The 25,082-nt window shown below is 43.8% G+C and overlaps 1 protein-coding gene across 6 annotated transcripts in view; it reads left to right on the plus strand.

Moving 5' to 3' along the window:
- Positions 1 to 20,468, plus strand: part of LOC129862340 (liprin-beta-1-like) — a 56,395-nt gene extending 35,927 nt beyond the window's left edge. Inside the window, exons 8-28 of one of the 6 annotated variants that reach the window (XM_055933868.1) lie at positions 428 to 545; positions 948 to 992; positions 2,129 to 2,190; positions 2,290 to 2,371; positions 2,717 to 2,862; positions 3,284 to 3,396; positions 3,913 to 3,969; positions 4,124 to 4,184; positions 7,567 to 7,765; positions 9,789 to 9,821; positions 12,230 to 12,389; positions 12,840 to 12,977; positions 13,391 to 13,541; positions 14,171 to 14,282; positions 14,523 to 14,611; positions 15,075 to 15,197; positions 17,003 to 17,128; positions 17,341 to 17,529; positions 17,735 to 17,899; positions 18,264 to 18,329; positions 19,088 to 20,468. In XM_055933868.1, the coding sequence (XP_055789843.1) occupies positions 428 to 545; positions 948 to 992; positions 2,129 to 2,190; positions 2,290 to 2,371; positions 2,717 to 2,862; positions 3,284 to 3,396; positions 3,913 to 3,969; positions 4,124 to 4,184; positions 7,567 to 7,765; positions 9,789 to 9,821; positions 12,230 to 12,389; positions 12,840 to 12,977; positions 13,391 to 13,541; positions 14,171 to 14,282; positions 14,523 to 14,611; positions 15,075 to 15,197; positions 17,003 to 17,128; positions 17,341 to 17,529; positions 17,735 to 17,899; positions 18,264 to 18,329; positions 19,088 to 19,171 (2,319 nt within the window). In that variant the 3' untranslated portion in view covers positions 19,172 to 20,468. The remainder of the gene's footprint in view (positions 1 to 427; positions 546 to 947; positions 993 to 2,128; positions 2,191 to 2,289; positions 2,372 to 2,716; positions 2,863 to 3,283; positions 3,397 to 3,912; positions 3,970 to 4,123; positions 4,185 to 7,566; positions 7,766 to 9,788; positions 9,822 to 12,229; positions 12,390 to 12,839; positions 12,978 to 13,390; positions 13,542 to 14,170; positions 14,283 to 14,522; positions 14,612 to 15,074; positions 15,198 to 17,002; positions 17,129 to 17,340; positions 17,530 to 17,734; positions 17,900 to 18,263; positions 18,330 to 19,087) is intronic. The other 5 variants (XM_055933869.1, XM_055933870.1, XM_055933872.1 and 2 more) reach the window with 5 other exon arrangements.
- Positions 20,469 to 25,082: the final 4,614 nt, after the last annotated feature.

The following is a 25,082-nucleotide window of genomic DNA, read 5'->3' on the forward strand; positions in this document are numbered from 1 at the left end:
CAGTGGCCATGTTCCTGGCTGACTACATTGCAGAAGCCTGCCAGATCTCACAACACCTGGATAAGTGGTTAACATATCGGTTAACCACACCATAGTTATTGGGTGCGTTCCTCTGCCCAGGTGTTGCTGATGCATGCCAGAATTTACAACCCCTGGATAGGTATTTTATATCAGCTAACCACATATGTTATAGCAATCTGGTGACTGACGGCACAGTCGATGACATGGCACACAACCATTGTTTGATCCAATGCAACGTCAAAGCAGGAGAACACGACCATTCTCTTGATTGACTGCGCAGTCGATGACGTGGCACACAACCATTTGTTGATGCAATGCTGCAGTACGTCTACAGTGTAGGTGGCCTGGAATGCAACCAGTGTTTTTTTCTGAGGATGTCGCTGACTAACTGTTGTGTGTTGAGCAGGAGGAGCTGGCAATGCTGAGGAGGCATCTGGAGGGAAGGGACGGAGAGCTGAGGAGGTTACACGGCGAGACTGGGTTCAGAGGCATCACACCGGTTGGAATGGACAGTGGAGACAGAGGTGAGATCATGGGCTGCAGTTGACTTTCTGTCTGTGTCTTTACTCAATGGTCCGGTGTCCGGACACAGGTTAGGCCTAGTTCTACACTAAAAAGTCTGCCCAATGGAGATTTTCCATTGGACTCGGCTAAATCTGTGTCCGGGAAACCCACATGTACCAGTTCCATTAAGCAAAGATAATATTTTGGTAACACCTTACTGAAAGCAGAACGGTATAATGTTTTATAAGCATGTATGAGCATTTGTCTTATTATTATGCTTATAATATATTATGTCTCTGAAATTGCAGTTTGTCATATTTTGTAACCAATCAACATGATTTAAAAGAATACAGTCTTGATAGAAGTCGTGATGAAACTGAAGTCTTCAGAAACTGAAGCCAGTAATTCTGTGTCCTGTTTAGTCTCTCACCCAGATGAAACTCTTAAATTGAGGCTGAAAGAGAAACGTAAGGTTATGCGTTTTATCAATGCTTGTATTTATTATTATTTGCTCTTGCACATCTGTCCCCTGTTTGCATGTATGGGCATGAATGGCCCATCTGAACTTTGCTTGTCCATAACCCATTGGAAAGCTATTTAATACAGTGTATATACTCTGTGAAATAACTTTATCAGTTCAGTCACCGATATTTTAGAACTCAAATTTAAGTGAATGAAAAGATGATATCAGTGGTTTGTATTGCAGAAAGGTTTTTGCCTTTATGTACTGTAAGAATGGTAAAGTTAGTTGACTTAATGGAAGTATCTTAAAGGTGCAATCTGTTAGTTCTCTGTCCTCCATGGCAACTAGATGAAGTTTAAACGTGTAAAACGCAACCTATACACAACAACAAGAAATATGTTGTTCAAATTTATTCACCTGCTCTTCTTTGGTATTGTGATTGCAACGGTCCCAAAAGCTCTCTACACCACATATTGATTACAATGTAAATCGAATTTATGGATTGTGCCTTTAAGACTGCCCTAGGGATTTATAAATATATACGATGATAGACCGTCTACATGTAAAAACGTCCCTTCCTCTCATCTGTTATGGTATAGATGCCCGCTCGCTCACTGTTCAGTCTGTGCTCCCATCTTCCTGCTTTCTCCTTTAACCAACACCTCCTTTTACCACAGACCTCTCCTCCTCACCCTTTCCTTACCCTTCTCTCCTCTCACCACTTGCTCTCTCCAACACCCAGCGTGCTGTCTGCTAACCCTCATCGGCAGGCCATCATCCTTGTCATCTTCATGTCTTTGTGACAGCTATAGAAAAGCGCATTGACATAGTTTTACCCACCAAGTCCAAATCCTTCACCTCAAGGTTCCCTCAACTGTTAGATGTGGTGCTTATTACACGGTGAGGCTAGAAAGTAGTTAGACTACATGGATAGGAAGTCAAAATGTCCCTCAGGAGGTCTCCCTGACTGTTTAGATGGTACTGTTGGATACTAATATATATTGACAACTCTCTAAATAGATGTACTGTTGTACCATAGATCACTATGGATGAGTTAGTCAGAGGACCCCAGACATACCTTTGCCCAGAGTTGACCCAGCAGTATATTCTCTGGCAAAAATCCATTTCTTTACCCTTCAGATGTGGAAGTGCAGAGAATGAAAAAAGCAGTGGAATCACTGATGGCAGCCAATGAGGAGAAGGTACTGCAAACTACAGTTGACCCCACTGCCCTCCATCTCATGATTCTTAGATGGTTAGTTTTGTCAAGTTTGATCTTTGTGACTCCTCTGCACCTGTAGGATCGTAAAATTGAGGAGTTGAGGCAGTCGCTGCTGCGCTACAAAAAGGTCCAGGACAGGAGTTCAATGCAAGGGAAGAAAGGTTTGAGAAACCATGTTTTCTCTCTAAAACAATGTGGTATTATCATGTTCTTTTTCTAGGTGAGAAACACTCTTATCATACTGTAGTTTGTTTGTTCAGGATCAAAGAAGTAACTACAAACAATGCTGAGTGACCTTGTGAATGATCAGTCAGATGCAGTTTAATGTTAGCAGTGATTTGTAAGAGCAGATAGAAATGTTCTTGAGGTAAATATTTTAAGAATTTGAACGTCAAAGCCTCAAATATCTGGCAGTGGGCTCCAATAGAATGGCCAACTCTGAACTCTCTCTCTCCGGGCTACATAAATATCTGCCTGATAAAAATAACTTTCATATTCCATTCCAGAGAAAACCCAAGACGGCGAGAGTGACGAGAGTAACAGCGACAGCTCCCTCTCCGTGATGTCAACGACAACCACCCTGGTAGCCATGGAGTTGGAAAAGCACGCTCTAGCCGGAGACGAGGAAGTAGCAGGGAAAAGCCCAGACGAGGTACAAGATGACATGTCATAACTACTTAGCTTCATGCATAGAAATATATTGACTAGAATGGGTCAAGGCCATCTGATCACAGAACAGATTATATTTCTATGAATGAATGTTTCATCCTCAGAAAACCTCAAAGCCTTCAGATGTCCTCCAACCAAGAAAACAGCCAGTTACACATTTTTGAACGAGGTGTTGAGTCACTGTCACGTTGTCAAATTAGGATGATAACATTCAATATCACTTTGCAATGACACTTTGGATGGTTGTCTGTTTTGAATTATGACAAGCACCATCTTTACTGCTCGTTATCCTTAATCTACTAAATTGTGACAACACTGACACGAGAAAGGTAAACTCTGGCATTTTTGGCAGTTGTACTTTACTCAATGTTCTTTCCCGTTTGGTCCTCTGCTTCATTGCGAAGCTGGAGATGCACTATGGAGCTACTGAAGTGTCTTCGCCCACACCCAGCCCTTCAGTCCAGTCAGCATGCGATCCAAAAAGTGGTCCAGAGCTGGACCAACCTGAACCGGAGAGGTGAGCTGAACTAGAGATAATAATGCTCTATAATCCTCAAAACAACAGGCTTTGTCTAAACCTGTGGGACAATTTCCAAATTTCTTCCAGAACAACATTGGTGTCTGTCCAGTGCTGGGGTGTTTTCGCTAGGAACCAAACAGGAACGGACCCACCTGAATTTCTCCAATTCTTACTTTAGTAAACTTTTGTTTTTGCTATGGTGTAGACCTACTTCCTGAAATGAGACCGGCCTTGGAAAAGGTCAATATCTAGGCGAGCTATCTCATCTCGCCCTTAGCATGACAAATGCGGCATAACCGATGACATGTCGACACCACAAGGTCCAATGTGTCTCACGAGGGTGTATAAATCAGCTTGAATGAGTAAAATGGCTTCCTTGGACAAGTATTTATAGCCTCCACACCCAGGTTTGACCACAGCCAGTATACAGTATAGCGTGCAGCAGACTGCTCGCATCTTGTCCATGTTAGCATCGGGTTAGCATCCCAACACTTGTCTGTTTATCCCCTGCAGCGAGGCAGGGGGCCAGGAAGAGCCACAGGAGGCCCCCCTTTCAAGTGATACTCCACAGTGAGTATGTCTATGGTGTGAAGCTGCATGTCATATCCTGTCGATTTACGCTTCAAGCTTCTGTCAGAATTCCTTCCTCCCAAAGGTCAGCGGTTCAGTACATATGTTGGCCAGATGTTGTTAATGTTCACTGTGATGATCTTTGTCATTTCAGGACCCTGGATAGCCCCAATTCAGGGAGTCAGGACAACTTGTATGTCAGCAACAGCGAAAAGGTAAAGACATTTCTGATGAATTCTAAAGTCCTCAGTGAATTTCACCACTAACACTCCATCTCATCATCTGTGCCAGATTACATTGGTGATGGATGAAAAGCCAACAGAGGAGAGTCTTTTCTCTGTGGTCTTCTTTCCAAATTTCAGTCAGACACTTTTTTGCTCATCCTCTCTTTATCATTCTTTATAGTCTCTTCCTTTTTGTCTCTTCCGTCTTGTTAGAAAGCCTCCTGAAGGTTAGCATCCTCAGTAAGGCTAATGTTTATGAGTGTGTGTGTAGGGATGGACATGTGTACTGGAACGGATGACAAAGCTGGATCTTTAACGAGAGCTCACATTTTTTTCAAATACTGTAAAAACTACTTGGTGGAATGGGATTTGTGGCAAGTGAAATTTTCTTTGACCCTCGTGTTCCATTTTGTACATGTGCATTTGCGGGGCACAACAAAAAAGAAACAAATCCAAGCATCACACCGTTCTTTTACCTAAATTCCCTTTCCCATCCGTTCCGACCTCTCCCTCCATACACGCTTGCTGACTGTGCATACAAGCTCCTTTTAGGCCTATAGAAACACACTGAGTATACAAACATAATATTGAGTGCCCCCCCCTTTTGCCCTCAGAACAGCCTCAATTCAGAACAGCCTCAATTCGTCGGGGCATAGACTCTATAAAGGGGTTCAAAGCATTCCACATCCACATTTTGACTCCAATGCTTCCCACAGTTGTGTCAAGTTGGCTGGATGTCCTTCTTGATACACATGGGGAAATGTTGAGCATGAAAAATCCAGCAGCGTTGCAGTTCTTGACACAATCAAACCGGTGCACCTGGCACCAACTGCCATACCCCATTCAAAGGCACTTCAATCTTGTCTTGCTCATTCACCCTCTGAATGGCACACGTACACAATCCATGTCTCAAGGCTTAAAAATCCTTCTTTAACCTGTCGCCTCCCCTTCATCTACACTGAATGAAGTGGATTTAACATGTGACCTCAATAAGAGATCATAGCTTTCACCTGGTCAGTCTGTCAGGGAAAGAGCAGGTGTTGCTAATGTTTTGGAGACTCTGTGTAAATGCCTATAAAAACTAAATGATGGGATACACACGCTACATTCCTTGCCAAATGACTTTTATCACACATTCAAAATGGACTTGTTGATTGAAGTAGGAAATATGTGTTCCAAAACGAGCTGCAGTTATGGAATAAATTTGTCCTGTCTATTTTCTGCTTAAGCTACTTTGCAAACTGCTAGTGCTATTTAGAATTGGTTAGCCTAGGCCCCTCAAACTCATTTCTGGACCTCAAAGCCAGTTTCACTGCATTGTTTTATTGTTCCCCTCTAATCAGGGACTGATTTAGACCTGGGACACCAGGTGCTTGCAATTAATTATCGGGTAGAACAGAAAACCAGCAGGCTCTGGACCTTGTAGGATAAGTGTTAAATACCCCTGGCCTAGGTTATTACCCACCTGAACATGGACAGGATCCACACTGAAAATATGCAATAACATTAGTTTGATCAAGACAGAGAGCGTATTTTCATAAGAATCATTAAGCATATGCATACTCCCTAAACATAAAATGGGTGTCTTGACAGGAAATAAGAACGTCTTGTCTGCTAAATTAACAAAACAAGGTTTTGCCATTGTACAGCGATAGGCTTCTACAAGCTATCACCACGACTTCATTTATTTCATTTTATTTTATTGAATATCCAAAACATACAATATACTTGCAGTGAAGACGCTCAACAACTACATCACACCAGTCATCCAACAGACTCCCATTCAGAGCGACACACAGAAGCATCCAGGGTCAACACCCTGCTCAAGGGCACATCGACAGATCTCCCACAAGGCCAAAACGGGGACCTGAATCCTCCAAGATTACCCCCCACAGTTCCCCAAGAGCTACCCCTCAACCATCTGAGATCCCTCCCACAGTCGCCCCCCCCCCCCCCAGAAAAAAATACAAATAATTCCATTCCCCACCCCCAATGCACCAACAACCAAGAAAATGAACTAAAGAGAGAAAAAGACAAAACAGAAAACAATGCAAATAAACAAAGGACAACTAAAATCATAACAGCAAGGCCAACTGTATATGTTTGAGTGCATGTCTGGCACTATTTACGTGTGTGTGTGTGTGTGTGTGTGTGTGTGTGTGTGTGTGTGTGTGTGTGTGTGTGTGTGTGTGTGTGTGTGTGCGCGTGTGTGTGTGTGTGTGTGTGTGTGTGTGTGTGTGTGTGTGTGTGTGTGCGTGTGCGTGTGCGTGTGCGTGTGCGTGTGCGTGTGCGTGTGCGTGTGCGTGTGCGTGTGCGTGTGTGTGTGTGTATATGCATGTGTACAAACACCTGCACGGCATCAGCCTCAGGCAATCCAGCATTGGCTGTAAAAACACTGCCTTTCAGTATCATTCAAACTTTTTTATTATGTTTTATTTTTTATACTTTTAATCTTTGACCATCATTCTATCCCCCGCCCAGCAACTCCTCTCCCACTTGTCTCCAATTCCACATCCCAACCCTCAGTTTCCCTCAGCCCATCCCACCCATCTCTGCTCATCTCCACTACTGAGGTTACTGCCTTTTTGGAAGATTGTGTTCCACAATGTTATATAACCAGTTGATATTACGGTTTCAATAAATTAATCTTAAATGGCACTTGCTTTTTTTTATTGACTGAATATACAGTATATGGGGCAATTAGGATGTGTTATCTGTAATGGTTACGATAAATTAGGCGTTGTTCCGATCTGTTGGGGCGGCAAGTAGCCTAGTGGTTAGAGCTTTGGACTAGTTACCGAAAGGTTGTAGGATCAAATCCCCGAGCTGACAAGGTAAAAAGGCCGTCATTGAAAATAGGAATTTGTTCTTAACTGACTTGCCTAGTTAAATAAAAAATAATATTGATAAATGCGCAAGAGAGAAATTCCATTGCATGTAACAAATAAAATAAATAAATAAATATTTATTAATTTGAGTACTTGAAATAAAATCTGAGTACTCTCGAACAGCAAAATAAAATAAAATATTCCCATCCGTGTGTGTGTCACCTTGGTTTCGTTGCATGCATTTGACTGCCTTTTATCACATTCAATTGAAATGTATGACTTTACACTAAGCCAACTCTGCACTGTCTGGTATTTTCAAATCCAATTTCCCATATATAAAACAATCTGTTACTGCGTGTGTGTGATGTGACATGGTTCTGGCGTTGTGTGCACTGATTTAGCAGATGGTGGCTATTTTGAAGAATAATTTGACTTTCAATGATTGTCATGTGTTTGTTTTTACCTTCCTTAGTTGAATGCACTGATTGTAAGTTGCTCTGGATAAGAGCATCTGCTAAATGACCAACATGTACATTTGATGTCAGCTCTTTTCTGCTACTGTTCAGAATAAGGCTGTGGAGGAGATCAGTAAGATCAGCGAGCGCCCGCCCAAGTCTCCCTCTTCGCCTCACCCCGTGACCACGGAGGATGACCGCTTCGGTAACAAGAAGGCTCGCTCCTCCTTCGGCCGGGGCTTCTTTAAGATCAAGGGAGGCAAGAGGACAGCCAGCACCCCTAACCTGGGTAAGAGAGGGTGGATGGATGGGCCTGGTGTGGGTGGATGGGCTCTGGGTCTCAGGTGGAAGCTTTGTGGTAACAGATCCCATATTCACAAAGCGTATCAGACTACGAGTGCTGATCTAGGATCAGATCCTCCCCGTCCGTATAATCTTATTCATTAATAAGATCTAAAAGGCCAAACTGATCCTAGTTTAGCACTCATACTCTGGGATGCTTTATGAATTAGGCCCAGATACTGTAAAACACTGCTACTCACTGGTTTCTGCCTGCTAACTCTGCTTCTTTTGGGCTCTTTTGACTTGTATGATGTGGTATCTTGTGCATTTTGACCAATTCATGTTGGGTATGATTAGATTTGTGAGATGGTAGTCTTTTTTTTATTAAAAAAAAAATACACTTCATTGCCAAAGGTATGTGGACATCTGCTCATCAAACATCTCATTCCAAAGTCATGGGCATTAATATGGAGTTGGTCCCCCCTTTGCTGCTATAACAACCTCCACTCTTCTGATAAGGCTTTCCACTAATGTTGGAACATTGCTGTGGGGACTTGCTTCCATTCAGCTATGCGCATTAGTGAGGTCGGGCACTGATGTTGGGCGATTTAGGCCTGGCTCAGTCTTTGTTCCAATTCAGTCGGCGTTCGATGGAGTTGAGGTCAGGGCTCTGTGCAGGCCAGTCATGTTCTTCCACACCTATCTCGACAAACAATTTCTGTATGGACCTCTTTGTGCACGTGGGCGTTGTCATGCTGAAACAGGAAAAGGCCTTCCCCAAACTGTTGCAACAAAGTTGGTAGCACAGAATCGTCTAGAATGTCATTGTATGCTATAGCATTAAGATTTCCCTTCACTGGAACGAAGGAGCCAAAACCATTAAAAACAGCCCCAGACCATTATTATTCCTCCACCAAACTTTACAGTTGGCACTATCCATTAGTGCCGGTAGCGTTCTCCGGGCATCCTCAAAGTCCAGATTCGTCCGTCGGACTGCCAGATGGTGAAGCGTGAATCCTCACTCCAGAGAAAATTTATCCGCTGCTCCGGAGTCCAATGGCGGCGAGCTTTACACCATTGCGCCTGGTGATCTTAGGCTTGTGTGCGGCTGTTCGGCCATGGAAACCCATTTCATGAAGCTCCCGACGAACAGTTATTGTTCTGACATTGCTACCAGAGGCAGTTTGGAATTCGGTAGTGATTGTTTCAACCAAGGACAGATGTTTTTTACGCGTTTCACGGGTCTTGTTCTGTGAGCTTGTGTGGCCTACCACTTTTCACTTCACAATAACAGCACTTTCAGTTGACCGGGGCAGCTCTAGCAGGGCAGACATTTGACGAACTGACTTGTTGGAAAGGTGACATCTTATGATGGTGCCACATTTGAAAGTCATTGAGCTCCTCAGTAAGGCCATTCTACTGCCAATGGTTGTCTCTGGAGATTTTATGGCTGTGTGCTCGATTTAATACACCTGTCAGCAATGGGTGTGGCTGAAATAGCCAAATCCACTAATTTGAAGGGATGTCCACATACCTTTGTATATATAGTGTATATATATTTTAGGTGTTTCTGCCACTTAATTCAGACAGTAAGGAACTTAGAGGGGTAGACAGGCAAGTGAGAGAAATGGTGGAAACGGTGTCGTATGTGACGTGCTGGGGAATGTTACCATTACAGCGCTGCACAGCCTTTTGATTTATTCTGAAGTCTGAGCGTTTCTTAACAAAGAGCTTGGTTTTTCTATGCAGCTTTTAATGTTTATTTTTATTTTTATTATGTTCCCCAAAACCACACCCATAGTTAAAATACATACGAACACCATAATGACTAGTCCCAGAAACTTCTCCCGGTCTAATTATGAACATTTTGCCTACTGTGTGTGCTTTGTAGTTGTGTTATATGTATCTTATCTGTCTCCTCCTCCTACCATTATACTGTGACTCTCCCTGTTGTTTTTTCCCTTCGGTAACCTTTGACCTTTGTCTTGTTCCTCTCGTGTCATGTCTGCTTTGTGTAACACATTGTGAAGATCGCAGCCGGAGTGCGAGTGCGCCTATGCTAGGTACAGTATAATGGAGCCATCATGTCCTCAGGGCAAGGCAGGGCAGCAGTATGGCCTCCCTGGGGGAATTACCACTACTGGATATGACCCTTGACCTCATAACATTCCCTCCGTCCCCTTCCTTCCCAAACCCTCTTAACCAACTGTTGAATTTCTACTTTCACCTAACTCACAAATGTTAGGTGAGCTGAACTGTCTTTTGTAATTCAATTTCATAAATCATGATTCTCCTCAGACTTAGTTAAAAAATTGACAATTTCTTTCTTTCTTGGGTGACCGCTCTATATGGAATATGAGTTGAAGGTGACTTCTACATATTTCATAAGCAGGCTCGTGTTGATAGAGATGTAAGGGTAGGAATTTATATATATATATATATATATATATATATATATATATATATATATATATATATATATATATATATATATTTAATGATTAACCCAAGTCTTATGCTAGGTCTTGGTGGTGACCTCGTTATTTCAAGACTTAATGAAGCATGCTCATGTAGATATAACTTGGGAGTTCTCACATAGAAGGTTTGAATTTCCACTCTAAACATTAGACATTTGAAAAGAGGTTACTTACACTCCGGCAACCATTAGCCCATGGCAAGGCATTATCGTTGCTGCTATTTTGGTATATAATTCTACAGTAGACATCCTCACATGCAACCACACCCATGTTACCAGCAATTGTTCCGAGGCAAACAGCTTTGCAACATGGCTGGATAACATCAAAGATCGGAGCCTTTTTTGTATGTTTTGTTCTGTGTGTCGGCAAACTGCATGTATATGCTCATTTCTATTTCTGTTCAGACGCCCCTCGCAACAAACCATATCCCGGTTTTATAACCAGATGTCATCTGAGGTGATGTTCCCTGATAGTCTTCATGAAGTACATTTCTTTACTTGAATGTTATGTTCTTCCTGTTGTTTTGGCTCTTATCAGGTGATATGCTGTTCACTATTCCTGAAAGTTAAATTCAACTCCAAATATTCAAATAACCTTTTTCTTAAACCCACATAACATAGTTAGATCCTGATTATGTTGTGGTTTCCTAACTTAGACCACCTCACTCTCCCATGTACAAGTTGTGTTCAGTGAAGCGGTCATGCATGCTGTAACCAGAGGCCTAGTGAGTCTCATTTAGGAATGTGTGTGTGCGTGAATTACACTCTTTAGCTCACGAGTGGCGCAGCAGTCTAAGGCACTGCATCTCCGTGCTAGAGGCGTCAGTACAGACCCTGGTTCGATTCTGGGCTGTATCACAACCGGCCCTGATCGGTTGTGATGCACAATTGACCCAGCGTCGTCCGGGTTAGGGGAGGGTTTGACCAGGGAGTGGCCGTCATTGTGAAATAAGAATTTGTTCTTAACTGACTTGCCTAGTTAAATAAAAGTTAAATAAATAAACACTCTGTTCAAGATTTAGGATGCCTCCAATATCTCTAAAAGTATAATATTGACATTTGAATTCTATGCATGTTTTGTCTATACACCAGTGCACAACTAGTCTTTGACTGCAACTAAAATAAAATAACTCTTTAGTGCTTCAGGAGTCTCCACTCCATTGCATGGAGACATTAACAGAACAGATTCAAATCAAACTTTATTTGTCACGTGCTGAATACAACAAGTGTAGACCTTACCGTGAAATGCTTACTTACAAGCCCTTAACCAACAGTGCAGTTCAAGAAATAGTTAAGAAAATATTTGCCAAATAAACTAAAGTAACACAATAAAATAACAATAACGAGGCTATATATAGGGGGTACCGGTACCGAGTCAGTGTGCGGGGGTACAGATTAGTTGAGGTAATTTGTACATGTAGGTGGGGGTGAAGTGACTATGCATAGATTATAAACAGTGAGTAGCATTGTCTGGGTATTAGTGTTATACCATCCCTATGATTTCTCTGTCTGGGAGTTGTGTGGCTGGTCGGGGTGTTTCTGGGCCACAGCCTCTGGCCCTGAGATGCAGATATCTGTGCATGGCTGCATCTGAAATGGCATCCTATTCCCTACAGGTGAGGAATCTTTGACCGGTTTTTCACAGCAAGAAAGTAATCCTGCAGCAACAGTAAATGTGAATTGTGTGGATTATAATGAATGGATATTTTTGTAGGGGTCGATACATTCTTATTTGGGGCAAATCAAGTCTAACATTTTAAAGTGAAAATTACACATTTAGAATCCTTTTTAAACCTACAAGTTTGCATTTCTTGCTGTGCAGAACATTTCCTACAACAACAGGAAGATCAATTTAAGATCCTACACCTGATTTATATTGCACTACTTTTGATCAGAGCCAAAAGGATGCCATTTTGGATGCACCCCATGGCTGTCACCATGGTGACATGGCGGTGCCGATGCCCTGTTGTCATTGCTGATGTCCTGTTTCTACAGCTGAGACTGAGCGAGAGGAGGGCACTGACCATCTGGACCTGGCCGGTCTACCCCAGAGGTCAGCCAACAGCGACAGCACCAACACACTGACCAGTGTGACCTCCACTACATCCCCCGAGTGCAAGAAGAAGTCCAAGGGAATCAAGGGACTCTTTGGAAAGTAAGTGTTAAATTTGTTTGGTACAGAACTCTTAATGACACTGTCCTGTAAGACATCAATATTGAGTTTTGGGTGCCTGGGTCATTTTCATTAGGCACCAAAACAGAAGGAAACTGACTGAAACGGGGAGGGAGTACTTGAACTTCTTCAATACAAAATGCTTATTTTTTTTGTTTTCTGTTGCAAAACATTTTGCTACGGTGTGCCCTAATGAATACAACCCTGGTTAATATTGATCTGATTTAAAACTCTTAAGTCTTGACTAATCAAAAAACTAAGCTTGTAATATAAGGAAGAAAAACATGTTTTGTGTATTCTTTTATAATAATAATAAAAAAAAAATGCTTTCAGCTATGGTAACCCCACCGCAACCATGGTACATTAGTTTGGAGTCATAAGTGCTTAACTTTCAACCATGACCAGACTTGAATTTAAATTATGTATTTAAAGGCTGAGGAGAAGTCAGTCCACCACGTTCAACCTGGATGACAACCTATCAGAGGCGGTCGAGTTCAAGAGAGGCGGAGTCCGAGCCACAGCAGGTCCCAGACTGGGCTGGTCCCGTGACCTACAGCGATTACCCAAGAAGTTAGTGTGCACTGTGATTTCACCTTTAATTAATGAGAAACCAGTTTTTGGGCTCAGTGCACTCCCGTTGAGCACTGAGAAACATCATGTGCGTCACTTGGCTTTCCTTTAGCTTTCTGTGTGCTGAAATACACAGAGGAAAAACAATGCTAGAAATGACTTTCTCTTACACTACTCTTATCCAATCATGTAGCCTGGTCCCAGATTTGTTGGTGATCTCTTGCCAACTCCTACAGGCATAGAGAGCCTAGCCAGATCTGGGACCAGGCAATGTGATGAAAAGGAAGTTGAATCTAAACTAGTCCGGTTTTGCGCCCTACCATGGTCAAGTCATTGTTAGAAGGCAATACTGTGTTCCTTTATGAGCGGGTGACCCACGTTAAGACAGCATGTCCTCATTCTTTCGCTCGTAGTGACCTGGACACCCCGTTTGCCCGCTGGTCCAAGGAGCAGGTGTGTGACTGGCTGCAGGAGCAGGGGCTGGGGCTCTACCTGAACATGGCCCGCGTGTGGATCTCTTCTGGACAGACTCTGCTGCAGGGCTCACAGCAGGACCTAGAGAGGGTGAGCACTGAGAAGGAGAGATTGTATTTCAATGAGACTAACCTGTATGAATAAAAACACTTGGACTCCGCAGTACAGCCAGATGTCATTTGTATTGATCCCCTATGAGGCAATTCGCCCCATTAGGTTTGTGGTTGACGCTACCCGGGTAACTACTGTACGTTAAGGACCTGGGATGGGGATGGGTTCAAATAATCCTGTAAGGGATGGGTTCAAATAATCCTGTAAGGGATGGGTTCAAATAATCCTGTAAGGGATGGGTTCAAATAATCCTGTAAGGGATGGGTTCAAATTATCCTGTAAGGGATGGGTTCAAATTATCCTGTAAGGGATGGGTTCAAATTATCCTGTAAGGGATGGGTTCAAATTATCCTGTAAGGGATGGGTTCAAATTATCCTGTAAGGGATGGGTTCAAATTATCCTGTAAGGGATGGGTCACTAAGGGTGACTTTACACATAAATGAAAATATTATTCATTCAGCACGTTATTGTTAACCTAGACACTGCCTCTCTTTATACTCTGTGGCCAAAAATACTATACTCTATGACCGGAGAAAGTAGATGGAACAAATCCTCTGTCCTGGGGTGTGGCTCTGGGTGGTTGTTATCTCTGTGTGTGTGTGTTTAGGAGCTGGGCATTAAACACCCGCTGCACAGGAAGAAGCTCCAGCTGGCCCTGCAGGCCCTGGGCTCTGAGGAGGATGACAACAAGGGCAAACTGGACTACAACTGGGTGACCAGTGAGTAGATGAACTGCCAGTATGGGAGTCATGGTTTATACTGGGGTTTTACTATGCTTAACATCTCATGTTGTCAGTTCTATGGTGGGCGTTTCAAATTAATTGAAATCCGATTAACAAGTTCTGAATTTGATTCAAGTGCTCTCGAGATGTACGTTTTGATTATTTGATTTCTAATGTGGAAATTGACTGGCAGGTTGACAGACCCCCCCCCTCCCTCTCTCTCATCTCCTCCCATAGGGTGGCTGGATGACATTGGCCTGCCTCAGTATAAGACTCAGTTTGATGAGGGGAGGGTGGACGGCCGCATGCTACACTACATGACAGTAGTGAGTGTCGAAGAGATGGACAGACACGCACACACTGACACTCCTGTCTTCAGGCCATGCATGGATAGGCCTGATCAGATTCAGAGCCATAGATTGAAATACTGTATGGCTCTAGGCCTAATGATCACACTGCCAGTTCACATTAAGCTGAACAGACTGTACAGCATGGACTACAGAGTGTGATTAGTAACACTGGAGAAGGCCTTGTCTCACCCTCTGTGGATGCAATGACTACACAATGGCTTGAAACAAGATGGCAAAAACAAACACTAGCCATATACCACTACTATTAGTACAATCAAAAAATAATCTCATTAGATTGTCAGACCTTACCTGCTGGGAAATAGTTTTTTCTTTCGCAATGGTAAAATCCTCACTAACTCAAAGTAGGAGTCCTCCTGCTAACTATTTCCATCTGACCTGACACTCTTTTTAACATTCTTGCTCCTGTGTCCTCTGTCAGGATGACCTGCTATCTCTGAAGGTGGGCAGTGTGCTCCACCACCTCAGCATCAAGAGAGCCATTCAGGTGCTGCGCCTCAACAACTACGAGCCCAACTGCCTGCGCCGACGGCCCTCCGACGAGGTAGGTCCACTGGTTGTTTTCATTATGCCCCAAATAGAAGAAAACGGGCACATTTTTGCTTTCTGTTGCAAATATTTTATATACACTGCTCAAAAAAATAAAGGGAACACTTAAACAACACAATGTAACTCCAAGTCAATCACACTTCTGTGAAATCAAACTGTCCACTTAGGAAGCAACACTGATTGACAATAAATTTCACATGCTGTTGTGCAAATGGAATAGACAAAAGGTGGAAATTATAGGCAATTAGCAAGACACCCCCAATAAAGGAATGGTTCTGCAGGTGGTGACCACAGACCACTTCTCAGTTCCTATGCTTCCTGGCTGATGTTTTGGTCACTTTTGAATGCTGGCGGTGCTCTCACTCTAGTGGTAGCATGAGACGGAGTCTACAACCCACACAAGTGGCTCAGGTAGTGCAGTTCATCCAGGATGGCACATCAATGCGAGCTGTGGCAAAAAGGTTTGCTGTGTCTGTCAGCGTAGTGTCCAGAGCATGGAGGCGCTACCAGGAGACAGGCCAGTACATCAGGAGACGTGGAGGAGGCCGTAGGAGGGCAACAACCCAGCAACAGGACCGCTACCTCCGCCTTTGTGCAAGGAGGTGCACTGCCAGAGCCCTGCAAAATGACCTCCAGCAGGCCACAAATGTGCATGTGTCAGCATATGGTCTCAAAAGGGGTCTGAGGATCTCATCTCGGTACCTAATGGCAGTCAGGCTACCTCTGGCGAGCACTTGGAGGGCTGTGCGGCCCCACAAAGAAATGCCACCCCACACCATGACTGACCCACCGCCAAACCGGTCATGCTGGAGGATGTTGCAGGCAGCAGAACGTTCTCCACAGCGTCTCCAGACTCTGTCACATGTGCTCATGTACTCAGTGTGAACCTGCTTTCATCTGTGAAGAGCACAGGGCGCCAGTGGTGAATTTGCCAATCTTGGTGTTCTCTGGCAAATGCCAAACGTCCTGCACGGTGTTGGGCTGTAAGCACAACCCCCACCTGTGGACGTCGGGCCCTCATACCACCCTCATGGAGTCTGTTTCTGACCGTTTGAGCAGACACATGCAAATTTGTGGCCTGCTGGAGGTCATTTTGCAGGGCTCTGGCAGTGCACCTCCTTGCACAAAGGCGGAGGTAGCGGTCCTGTTGCTGGCCTGTCTCCTGGTAGCGCCTCCATGCTCTGGACACTACGCTGACAGACACAGCAAACCTTTTTGCCACAGCTCGCATTGATGTGCCATCCTGGATGAACTGCACTACCTGAGCCACTTGTGTGGGTTGTAGACTCCGTCTCATGCTACCACTAGAGTGAGAGCACCGCCAGCATTCAAAAGTGACCAAAACATCAGCCAGGAAGCATAGGAACTGAGAAGTGGTCTGTGGTCACCATCTGCAGAATCACTCCTTTTTTGGGGGTGTCTTGCTAATTGCCTATAATTTCCACCTTTTGTCTATTCCATTTGCACAACAGCATGTGAAATTTATTGTCAATCAGTGTTGCTTCCTAAGTGGACAGTTTGATTTCACAGAAGTGTGATTGACTTGGAGTTACATTGTGTTGTTTAAGTGTTCCCTTTATTTTTTTGAACAGTGTAGTTTTCCGGTGTGTGCCCTAATGAAGACAACCCTGGTTCCAGGAATACATGAACACTAGTCAATGCTACTGTACCATCCACTTTTTGTTGTGTACTCCTTCTCCACTTCTTCAAGCTAAACAAATATTTAACAAATATTGGCGCACAATCATTTGGTTGGTTGATAAACACATTATTTTCTCTCTCTGTCTTTTGATTGGTCAGAACAACATCACGCCGGCAGAGATCTCCCAGTGGACCAATCACAGAGTGATGGAGTGGCTGAGATCAGTGGACCTGGCGGAGTACGCCCCCAACCTGAGGGGCAGCGGCGTTCACGGGGGACTCATGGTGAGAGAGAATTATCAGAGAGCATGTGATCAGGTTTAATGTGGCCCACAGTGGTCTTGGTTAAATAAGACCAATGTTTTTTGTTGTTTTTGAAAAATTACTAAATGGCTAAAACCAGTTGGAGACTACATAGAAATGACAATGGGGTTTTATCTTAGAATGGAATGCGTCTCAACCTAGCTCACATCTTACAATGTTCCCTCTTCCCCCAGGTGCTGGAGCCACGGTTCAACGTGGAAACTATGGCCCTGCTGCTGAACATTCCCCCCAACAAGACCCTGCTGCGGAGGCACCTGGCCACCCACTTCAACCTGCTAGTAGGCTCTGAGGCCCAGGGGCTCAAACAGGATTGTCTGGAGAATCCCGACTACACCCTGCTCACTGCCACCGCCAAGGTCAAGGTAGGGGGCAAAAGTAATGCACTATATAGGGAATAGGGCGCATTTTGGATGCAACCATGGTTTTGGGTAGGGGTAAGGAGTGATGGAGAAGGGGAAGACGTGTGTTTGGGTGTGGTAAGATTGTTTTCATGTGTTTGACACAGGTTTTGGTTATGAGCTGTGGTCTCAATTTATAATCATTTGAGAAATAATCTGTTCCCACCAGCCGAGGAAGATGTCGTTCGGGAGCTTCGGCAGCCTGAGGAAGAAGAGGCAGGATGACAGTGAGGAGTATGTCTGCCCCATGGACGTGGAGATGCCAAAGGGACGTAGCTTCCAGAAAGGCTATGAGCTTCAGCTCTACGAGGACGACATTGACCGGCTAGAGCAGGTAAACTTTAGTCTGGTCCCAAGTCTGTTTGTGCTGTCTTGCCAACTCCTATGGTCATTGTCAGACCATGCATTTTGGCAAAGCATTTCTCTGTAAAGGTTGCATGGTGCTCAGTACACACTTAATAAGTTCTCCAAGTAATTAGTAAGTCATCTCATCAATACTAAGATTCAACCTCCACCTTTTAGATTGTTCTCTACTCGATGTTTCCAGTCTGCCTGTATTACATACAGACCTTTTTGAGAGTTCACTGCCGTGACAGGAGATGGCAGCACTGCCTAGTTTCTATATTCACTCAGAGCAGCTGCACAGACAGGTCTTCTTAGTAATGGTGTTGAGTGTCAAACCATATCTGTTATTGCAGATGGAGGACTCAGAGGGAACTGTGAGGCAGATCGGAGCGTTCTCCGAGGGCATCCAAAACTTGACGGTAAAAAGGAATCTTTTCTTTTTTTCTGTTTTAACTGTGCTATGTTGATGTGTTGTGCTATGTTGATATGGTTTGTGGATAACAATATTTAGGGTATAAGCGCTACGGTGCCTTCAGGAAGTATTCATACCACTTGATGTATTACAAAAAAAATACAGCCTGAATTAAATATTGGGGGGAGTGAAAAAAAAAGAGAGAAAAAAACGTTTTTTCATCTACACACACTACCCCATAATGCCAAAGTGAAAACATGTTTTTATTTTAGCAAATGTGTTGAAAATGAAATCAAGATATCTCATTCACACCCCTATGCTATGACATTCCAAATTAGAGCTCCGGTGCATCCGTTGTATTTTGATCATCCTTGAGTCGTCACTAGAACTTGGTTGGAGCCAATTTAGTTGTTTGGACATGATTTAGAAAGAAACGCCTATCTAGAAAAGGTCCCACCGTTGTCAAAGCAGAAACTATACCATGAAGTCCAAGGAACTAGAATTGTGACGAGGCATATTTCATTTTCAATACATTTGCAAACCATAAAAATAAAAAAAAATGTAATTATTGAGTATTGTGTATAAATGGGTGAGCGAAAGGCATCTATTAAATCAATTTTAAATTGTGGAATAAGTCTAGGGGTATGAATACTTTCTGAAGGCACGGTATAAATATGTAAGGCATTTGTGACATAAATATAGGTTCTTACATTTATTCTCCAGTATTAATTTATTATTTCATGCATTGTGTCCCTGTGTTTCCAGAGCATGCTGAAAGACGATGAATTTTTCAAAGAGCTCTCCAACTCACCCAACCCCAGCATAACAGATGACGATTCCAACATGTGACGCTGACCGTCGCCATGTGACCCTGTTCCCTAGTGCCGTTGTGAACGAAACATTCTCCACTAGCAGACCAGGATTCAAATACTATTTGAAATCATTTCAAATACTTCAGCTGTGCTTGTTTGAGCTTGCCTGTTGGAATACAATGGGAATAGAAAAGTCTGCCCATCTAGCACTCCAGGCAGGCTAAAGCAAACGCTCAACGGATTTCAACCCGGGTCCTCCACTAGCACACACTCCAGAGTCCACCGTAACCCCTATAACCCTCGCAGAGCAAGCACCAGAACTCCTTTTAGTATTTTAGATGAGGTATAAAAAATCTATATTTTAAAGAAATTCAAGACCATGTCTGATGTCATGTGAACTGTTTTTGTAAGGTGCCAATCCATTTTAACAGACCTATTGGGAGAGGATTTATTTCAGAGCAATACGCCACCATAGTTTGCCTACCAGCTGGATACTGGAGACATTTGTAATCCTTGTTTGTATACTGGCCATCTTTCTGTGGAATTAAGTATTAAAGTGAGCCATATCAATATCTCATACTTTTTTTACAGTAAGATGTACTGTAGGACTATTGCAAATTCTAATATATAATTTTAAAGAATATGCTTGGCTTTTGAATGAACTTACTGACAGTTGAAAAATAACGGTATATGCTGTGCAGATTTGCCAAAGTTAAGTGGTATGCCCCAAAACAGTTGATATGGTTTATGCAGAAAACCAGGCTATTAGCTGCATCATTTCTATACTTTCAACATATCGCGCCATATCCTAGACACTCCCAGTAATGGTGTTTCTTTGCATGCATTGGCACCGATACCGTACTGTATGTATTTTAGTACAATACACAGTTCAATGCAAATGATTCCTGTTAAGTGTCATCAATGCATGTTATTGAAGCCTTTCTTGTAGCCAAAATGTTGTACACCTGCCAACAGAAGACAGACTTTGTTTTATCATTGTACTGAGAACTATTCTTAAAAATTGCCAAATAGCATAGTTATTTTCAGAGTATTGTAGCTAGCCTGGGTACCTGTCTGTTTCTGCTCTCTTGCCAACTCCTTATGGAATTGTCATGCCAAACATATTGTTTGGAGTGACAAGGAGTTGACAAGAGCGTAGAAAGTGACTGGCACCCAGGCTACGTTGTAGCGTGTTGAGAGCTGAAGCAATGCAAGAATGTCTCAAAAGCAAAGATTCTATTATGGAACGTCCTAACCACATGAGAAGGAAGTGTATACTGTGTACTGGTTGAGGTTTTACCCAATTCTAAGGTTAATAAAGTAATTTAAACTAAGTGATGTCTTTCAATGCTCAAATAGGAGGCTTGGAAATGTAGAACTGTAAGTAAGTAGGAGGCTTGGAAATGTATAGGTAATTTTTACTCTGCAGTGCAGATTCAATACCATTTAAAAGCATCCATGTTCGTACAGACCCTTATTTTTGTCAACACGTACAGACCCTTATTTTGTTAGTAGTTGTGTAACGGATGTGAAATGGCTAGCTAGTTAGCGGGTGCGCGCTAGTAGCATTTCAATCAGTTACGTCACTTGCTCTGAGACTTAAGTAGTGTTGCCCCTTGCTTTGCAAGGGCCGTGGCCTTTGTGGAGCGATGGGTAACGTTGCTTCGTGGGCGACCGTCGTTGATGTGTGCAGAGGGTCCCTGGTTCGCGCCCGTGTCGGGGCGAGGGGACGGTTTAAAGTTATACTGTTACATTGATGCTGTTGACCCGGATCACTGGTTGCTGCGGAAAAGGAGGAGGTTGAAAGGGGGGTGAGTGTAACGGATGTGAAATGGCTAGCTAGTTAGCGGGTGCGCGCTAGTAGCATTTCAATCAGTTACGTCACTTGCTCTGAGACTTAAGTAGTGTTGCCCCTTGCTTTGACAAGCCATTATTTGCAGCATGATGAACATGAGCACATTTACACGCATTAAAAGTAAAATACATTAGGGGCAGGAGCATTGCTCCTCCAGTTCTGTTCAGGCAGAAGTAAAGTATGCTGCTCATGTGAAACCATAACTGAACCACCTCATTCACAGCTGGCTGCTATTGATGTAGTCTGAACAATGTGTTTTGCATGGAAATCCTCTTGATATTCCAGCATGTATATATATTGGTGCTGAGCTGAACCTTGGATACTACTGTGACTCCATAATGAAGGAATGACTAGAGGTTTCATTGAAGGAAAATAACACAACTCATCTAAGAGTCTTGTAAATGGTTTTAGTAATTTTGATTGTCTTTAAAATTTTGGCTCTAATGGGGGAAACACTTTTTCATTAGCTCTACAGTCGTGGCCAAAAGTTTTGAGAATGACACAAATATACACTGCTCAAAAAAATAAAGGGAACACTTAAACAACACAATGTAACTCCAAGTCAATCACACTTCTGTGAAATCAAACTGTCCACTTAGGAAGCAACACTGATTGACAATAAATTTCACATGCTGTTGTGCAAATGGAATAGACAAAAGGTGGAAATTATAGGCAATTAGCAAGACACCCCCCAAAACAGGAGTGATTCTGCAGGTGGTGACCACAGACCACTTCTCAGTTCCTATGCTTCCTGGCTGATGTTTTGGTCACTTTTGAATGCTGGCGGTGCTCTCACTCTAGTGGTAGCATGAGACGGAGTCTACAACCCACACAAGTGGCTCAGGTAGTGCAGTTCATCCAGGATGGCACATCAATGCGAACTGTGGCAAAAAGGTTTGCTGTGTCTGTCAGCGTAGTGTCCAGAGCATGCAGGCGCTACCAGGAGACAGGCCAGTACATCAGGAGACGTGGAGGAGGCCGTAGGAGGGCAACAACCCAGCAGCAGGACCGCTACCTCCGCCTTTGTGCAAGGAGGTGCACTGCCAGCGCCCTGCAAAATGACCTCCAGCAGGCCACAAATGTGCATGTGTCTGCTCAAACGGTCAGAAACAGACTCCATGAGGGTGGTATGAGGGCCCTTTCCTTTATGCATTTGTGCCAATAAGTTGTGTTGTAACAAGGTAGTGAGGGTATACAGAAGATAGCCCTATTTGATAAAAGACCAAGTCCATATTAAGGCAAGAACAGCTCAAAAAAGGGAAGAGAAACGACAGAACATCATTACTTTAAGACATGAAGGTCAGTCAATACGGAACATTTCAAGAACTTTGAAAGTTTCTTCAAGTGCAAAAACGATAAAGCGATATGATGAAACTGGCTCTCATGAGGACCGCCACAGGAAAAGGGGGATAAGTTCCTTAGAATTACCAGCCTCAGAAATTGCAGCCCAAATAAATGTCTCCTCGAACTCTGTAGAGCATCTCAACATCAACTGTTCAGAGGAGACTGTGTGATTCAGGCCTTCGTGGTCGAATTGCTGCAAAGAAACCACTACTAAAGGACACCAATAAGAAGAATATACTTCCTTGGGCCAAGAAACATTAGACAAGTGAAAATTTGTCCTTTGGTCTGGAGTCCAAATTGGAGATTTTTGATTCCAACTGCGTCATTGTGTGACGTGGTGTGGGTGAATGGATGATCTCTGCATGTGTATTTCCCACCGTAAAGCATGGAGGAGGAGGTGTGATTGTGTGAGGGTGCTTTGCTGATGACACTGTCTGTAATTTATTTACAATTCAAGGCACACTTAACCAGCATGGCTACCACAGCAATCCCATCTGATTTGGGCTTAGTGGGACTATCATTTGTTTTTCAACCGGACAATGACCCAGCACACCTTCAGACCATGTAAGGCCTATTTTACCAAGAAGGAGAGAGATGGAGTGCTAAATCAGATGACCTGGCCTACACAATCTCCTGACCTCAACCAAATTGAGATGGTTTGGGATGAGTAGGACCGCAGAGTGAAGGAAACGCAACCAACAAGTGCTTAGCATATGTGGGAACGCCTTTAAGACTGTTGGAAAAGCATTCCAAGTGAAGCTGGTTGAGAGAATGCCAAGAGTGTGCAAAGCTGTCATCAAGGCAAAGCGTGCTTATTTGAAGAATCTCAAATATAAAATATATTTTCATTTGTTTAACACTTTTTTGGTTACTACATGATTCCATATGGGTTATTTCATATTTGTGATGTCTTCACTATTACTCTACAATGTAGAAAATAGTAAAAATGAAAGAAAAATCCTTGAATGAGTAGGTGTTCGAAAACTTTTGACCGGTACTGCATATACAGGGGGTACTGGTACCGAGTCAATGTGCGGGTGTACAGGTTAGTCGAGGTAATTTGTAGATAGGGTTGAAGTGACTATGCATAGATAATAAACAGCGAGTAGCAGCAGTGTAAAAACAAAGGGGGGTATCAATGCAAATAGTCCGGGTACCCATTTGACTAATTGTTCAGCCTTCTTATGGCTTGGGGGTAGAAGCTGTTAAGGAGCCTTTTGGACCTAGACTTGGTGCTCCGGTACCTCTTTCCGTACGGTAGCAGAGAGAACAGTCCATGACTTGGTTGACTGGAGTCTTTGACCATTTTTTGGACCTTCCTCTGACACAGCCTAGTATATAGGTCCTGGATTGACAGGAAGCTTGGCCCAAGTGATGTACTGGGCCGTACACACTACCCTCTGTAGCGCCTTATGGTCGGATGCCGAGCAGTTGCCATACCAGAAGGAGATGCAACCGGTCAGGATGCTCTCGACGGTGTCTCCTGAGGGGGGAAAGGTGTTGCTGTGCCCTCTTCACAAGTTTCTTGGTTTGTTTGGACCATGATGGTTTGTTAGTGAGGTGGACACCAAGGAACTTGAAATTCTCGACCCGCTCCACTACAGCGTGTTTGGCCCTCCTTTTCCTGTAGTCCATGATGATTTCCTTTGCCTTGCTCATCTTGATGGAGAGGTTGTTGTCCAGGCACCACACTGCCAGGTCTCTGTCCTCCTCCCTGTAGGCTGTCTCATCGTTGTCGGTGATCAGGCCTACCACCGTTGTGTCGTCAGCAAACTTAATGATGGTGCTGGAGTTGTGCTTGGCCATGCAGTCGTGGGTGAACAGGGACTAAGCACGCACCCCTGAGGGGCCCCCGTGTTGAGGATCAGTGTGGCAGATGTTGTTGCTTACCCTTACCACCTGGGGGGCGGCCCGTCAGGAAGTCCAGGATCCAGTTGCAGAGGGAGGTTTAGTGATGAGCTTTGTGGGCACTATGGTGTTGAATGCTGAGCTGTAGGCAATGAACAGCATTCTCACATAGCTGTTCCTTTTGTCCAGGTGTGAAAGGGCAGTGTGGAGTGCGATTGAGATAGTGTCATCTGTGAAACTGTTGTGGTGGTATGCGAGTTGGAGTGGGTCTAGGGTTTCCAGGATGATGGTGTTGATGTGAGCCATGACCAGCCTTTCAAAGCACTTCATGGCTACCGACATGAGTGTTACGGGGCAGTAGTCATTTAGGAAGGTTACCTTCACTTTCTTGGGTGCAGGGACTATGGTGGTCTGTTTGAAATATGTAGGCATTACAGACTCGGTCAGGGAGAGGTTGAAAATGTCAGTGAAGACACTTGCCAGTTGGTCCACGCATGCTCTGAGTACATGTCCTGGTAATCCGTCTGGCCCCACGGCCTTATGAATGCTGACCTGTTTAAAAGTCTTGCTCACATCGCCTACGGAGAGCGTGATCACGCAGTCATCCGGAACAGTTGGTGCTCTCATGCATGTTTCAGTTTTGCTTGCCTCGAAGCGAGCATAGAAGGCATTTAGCCCATCTGGTAGGCTCACATCACTGGGCAGCTCGCGTCTGTGTTTCCCTTTGTAGTCCGTAATAGTTTTCAAGTCCTGCCACATCCGACGATCGTCAGAGCTGGTGTAGTAGGATTCAATCTTAGTCCTGTATTGACGCTTTGACTGTTTGATGTTCGTCAGAGGGCATTGCAGGATTTCTTATAAGCATCCAGATTAGTGTCCCGCTCCTTGAAAGCGGTAGCTC

Source organism: Salvelinus fontinalis, chromosome 9, assembly GCF_029448725.1.
Source record: "Salvelinus fontinalis isolate EN_2023a chromosome 9, ASM2944872v1, whole genome shotgun sequence".
Taxonomy (NCBI): domain Eukaryota; kingdom Metazoa; phylum Chordata; class Actinopteri; order Salmoniformes; family Salmonidae; genus Salvelinus; species Salvelinus fontinalis.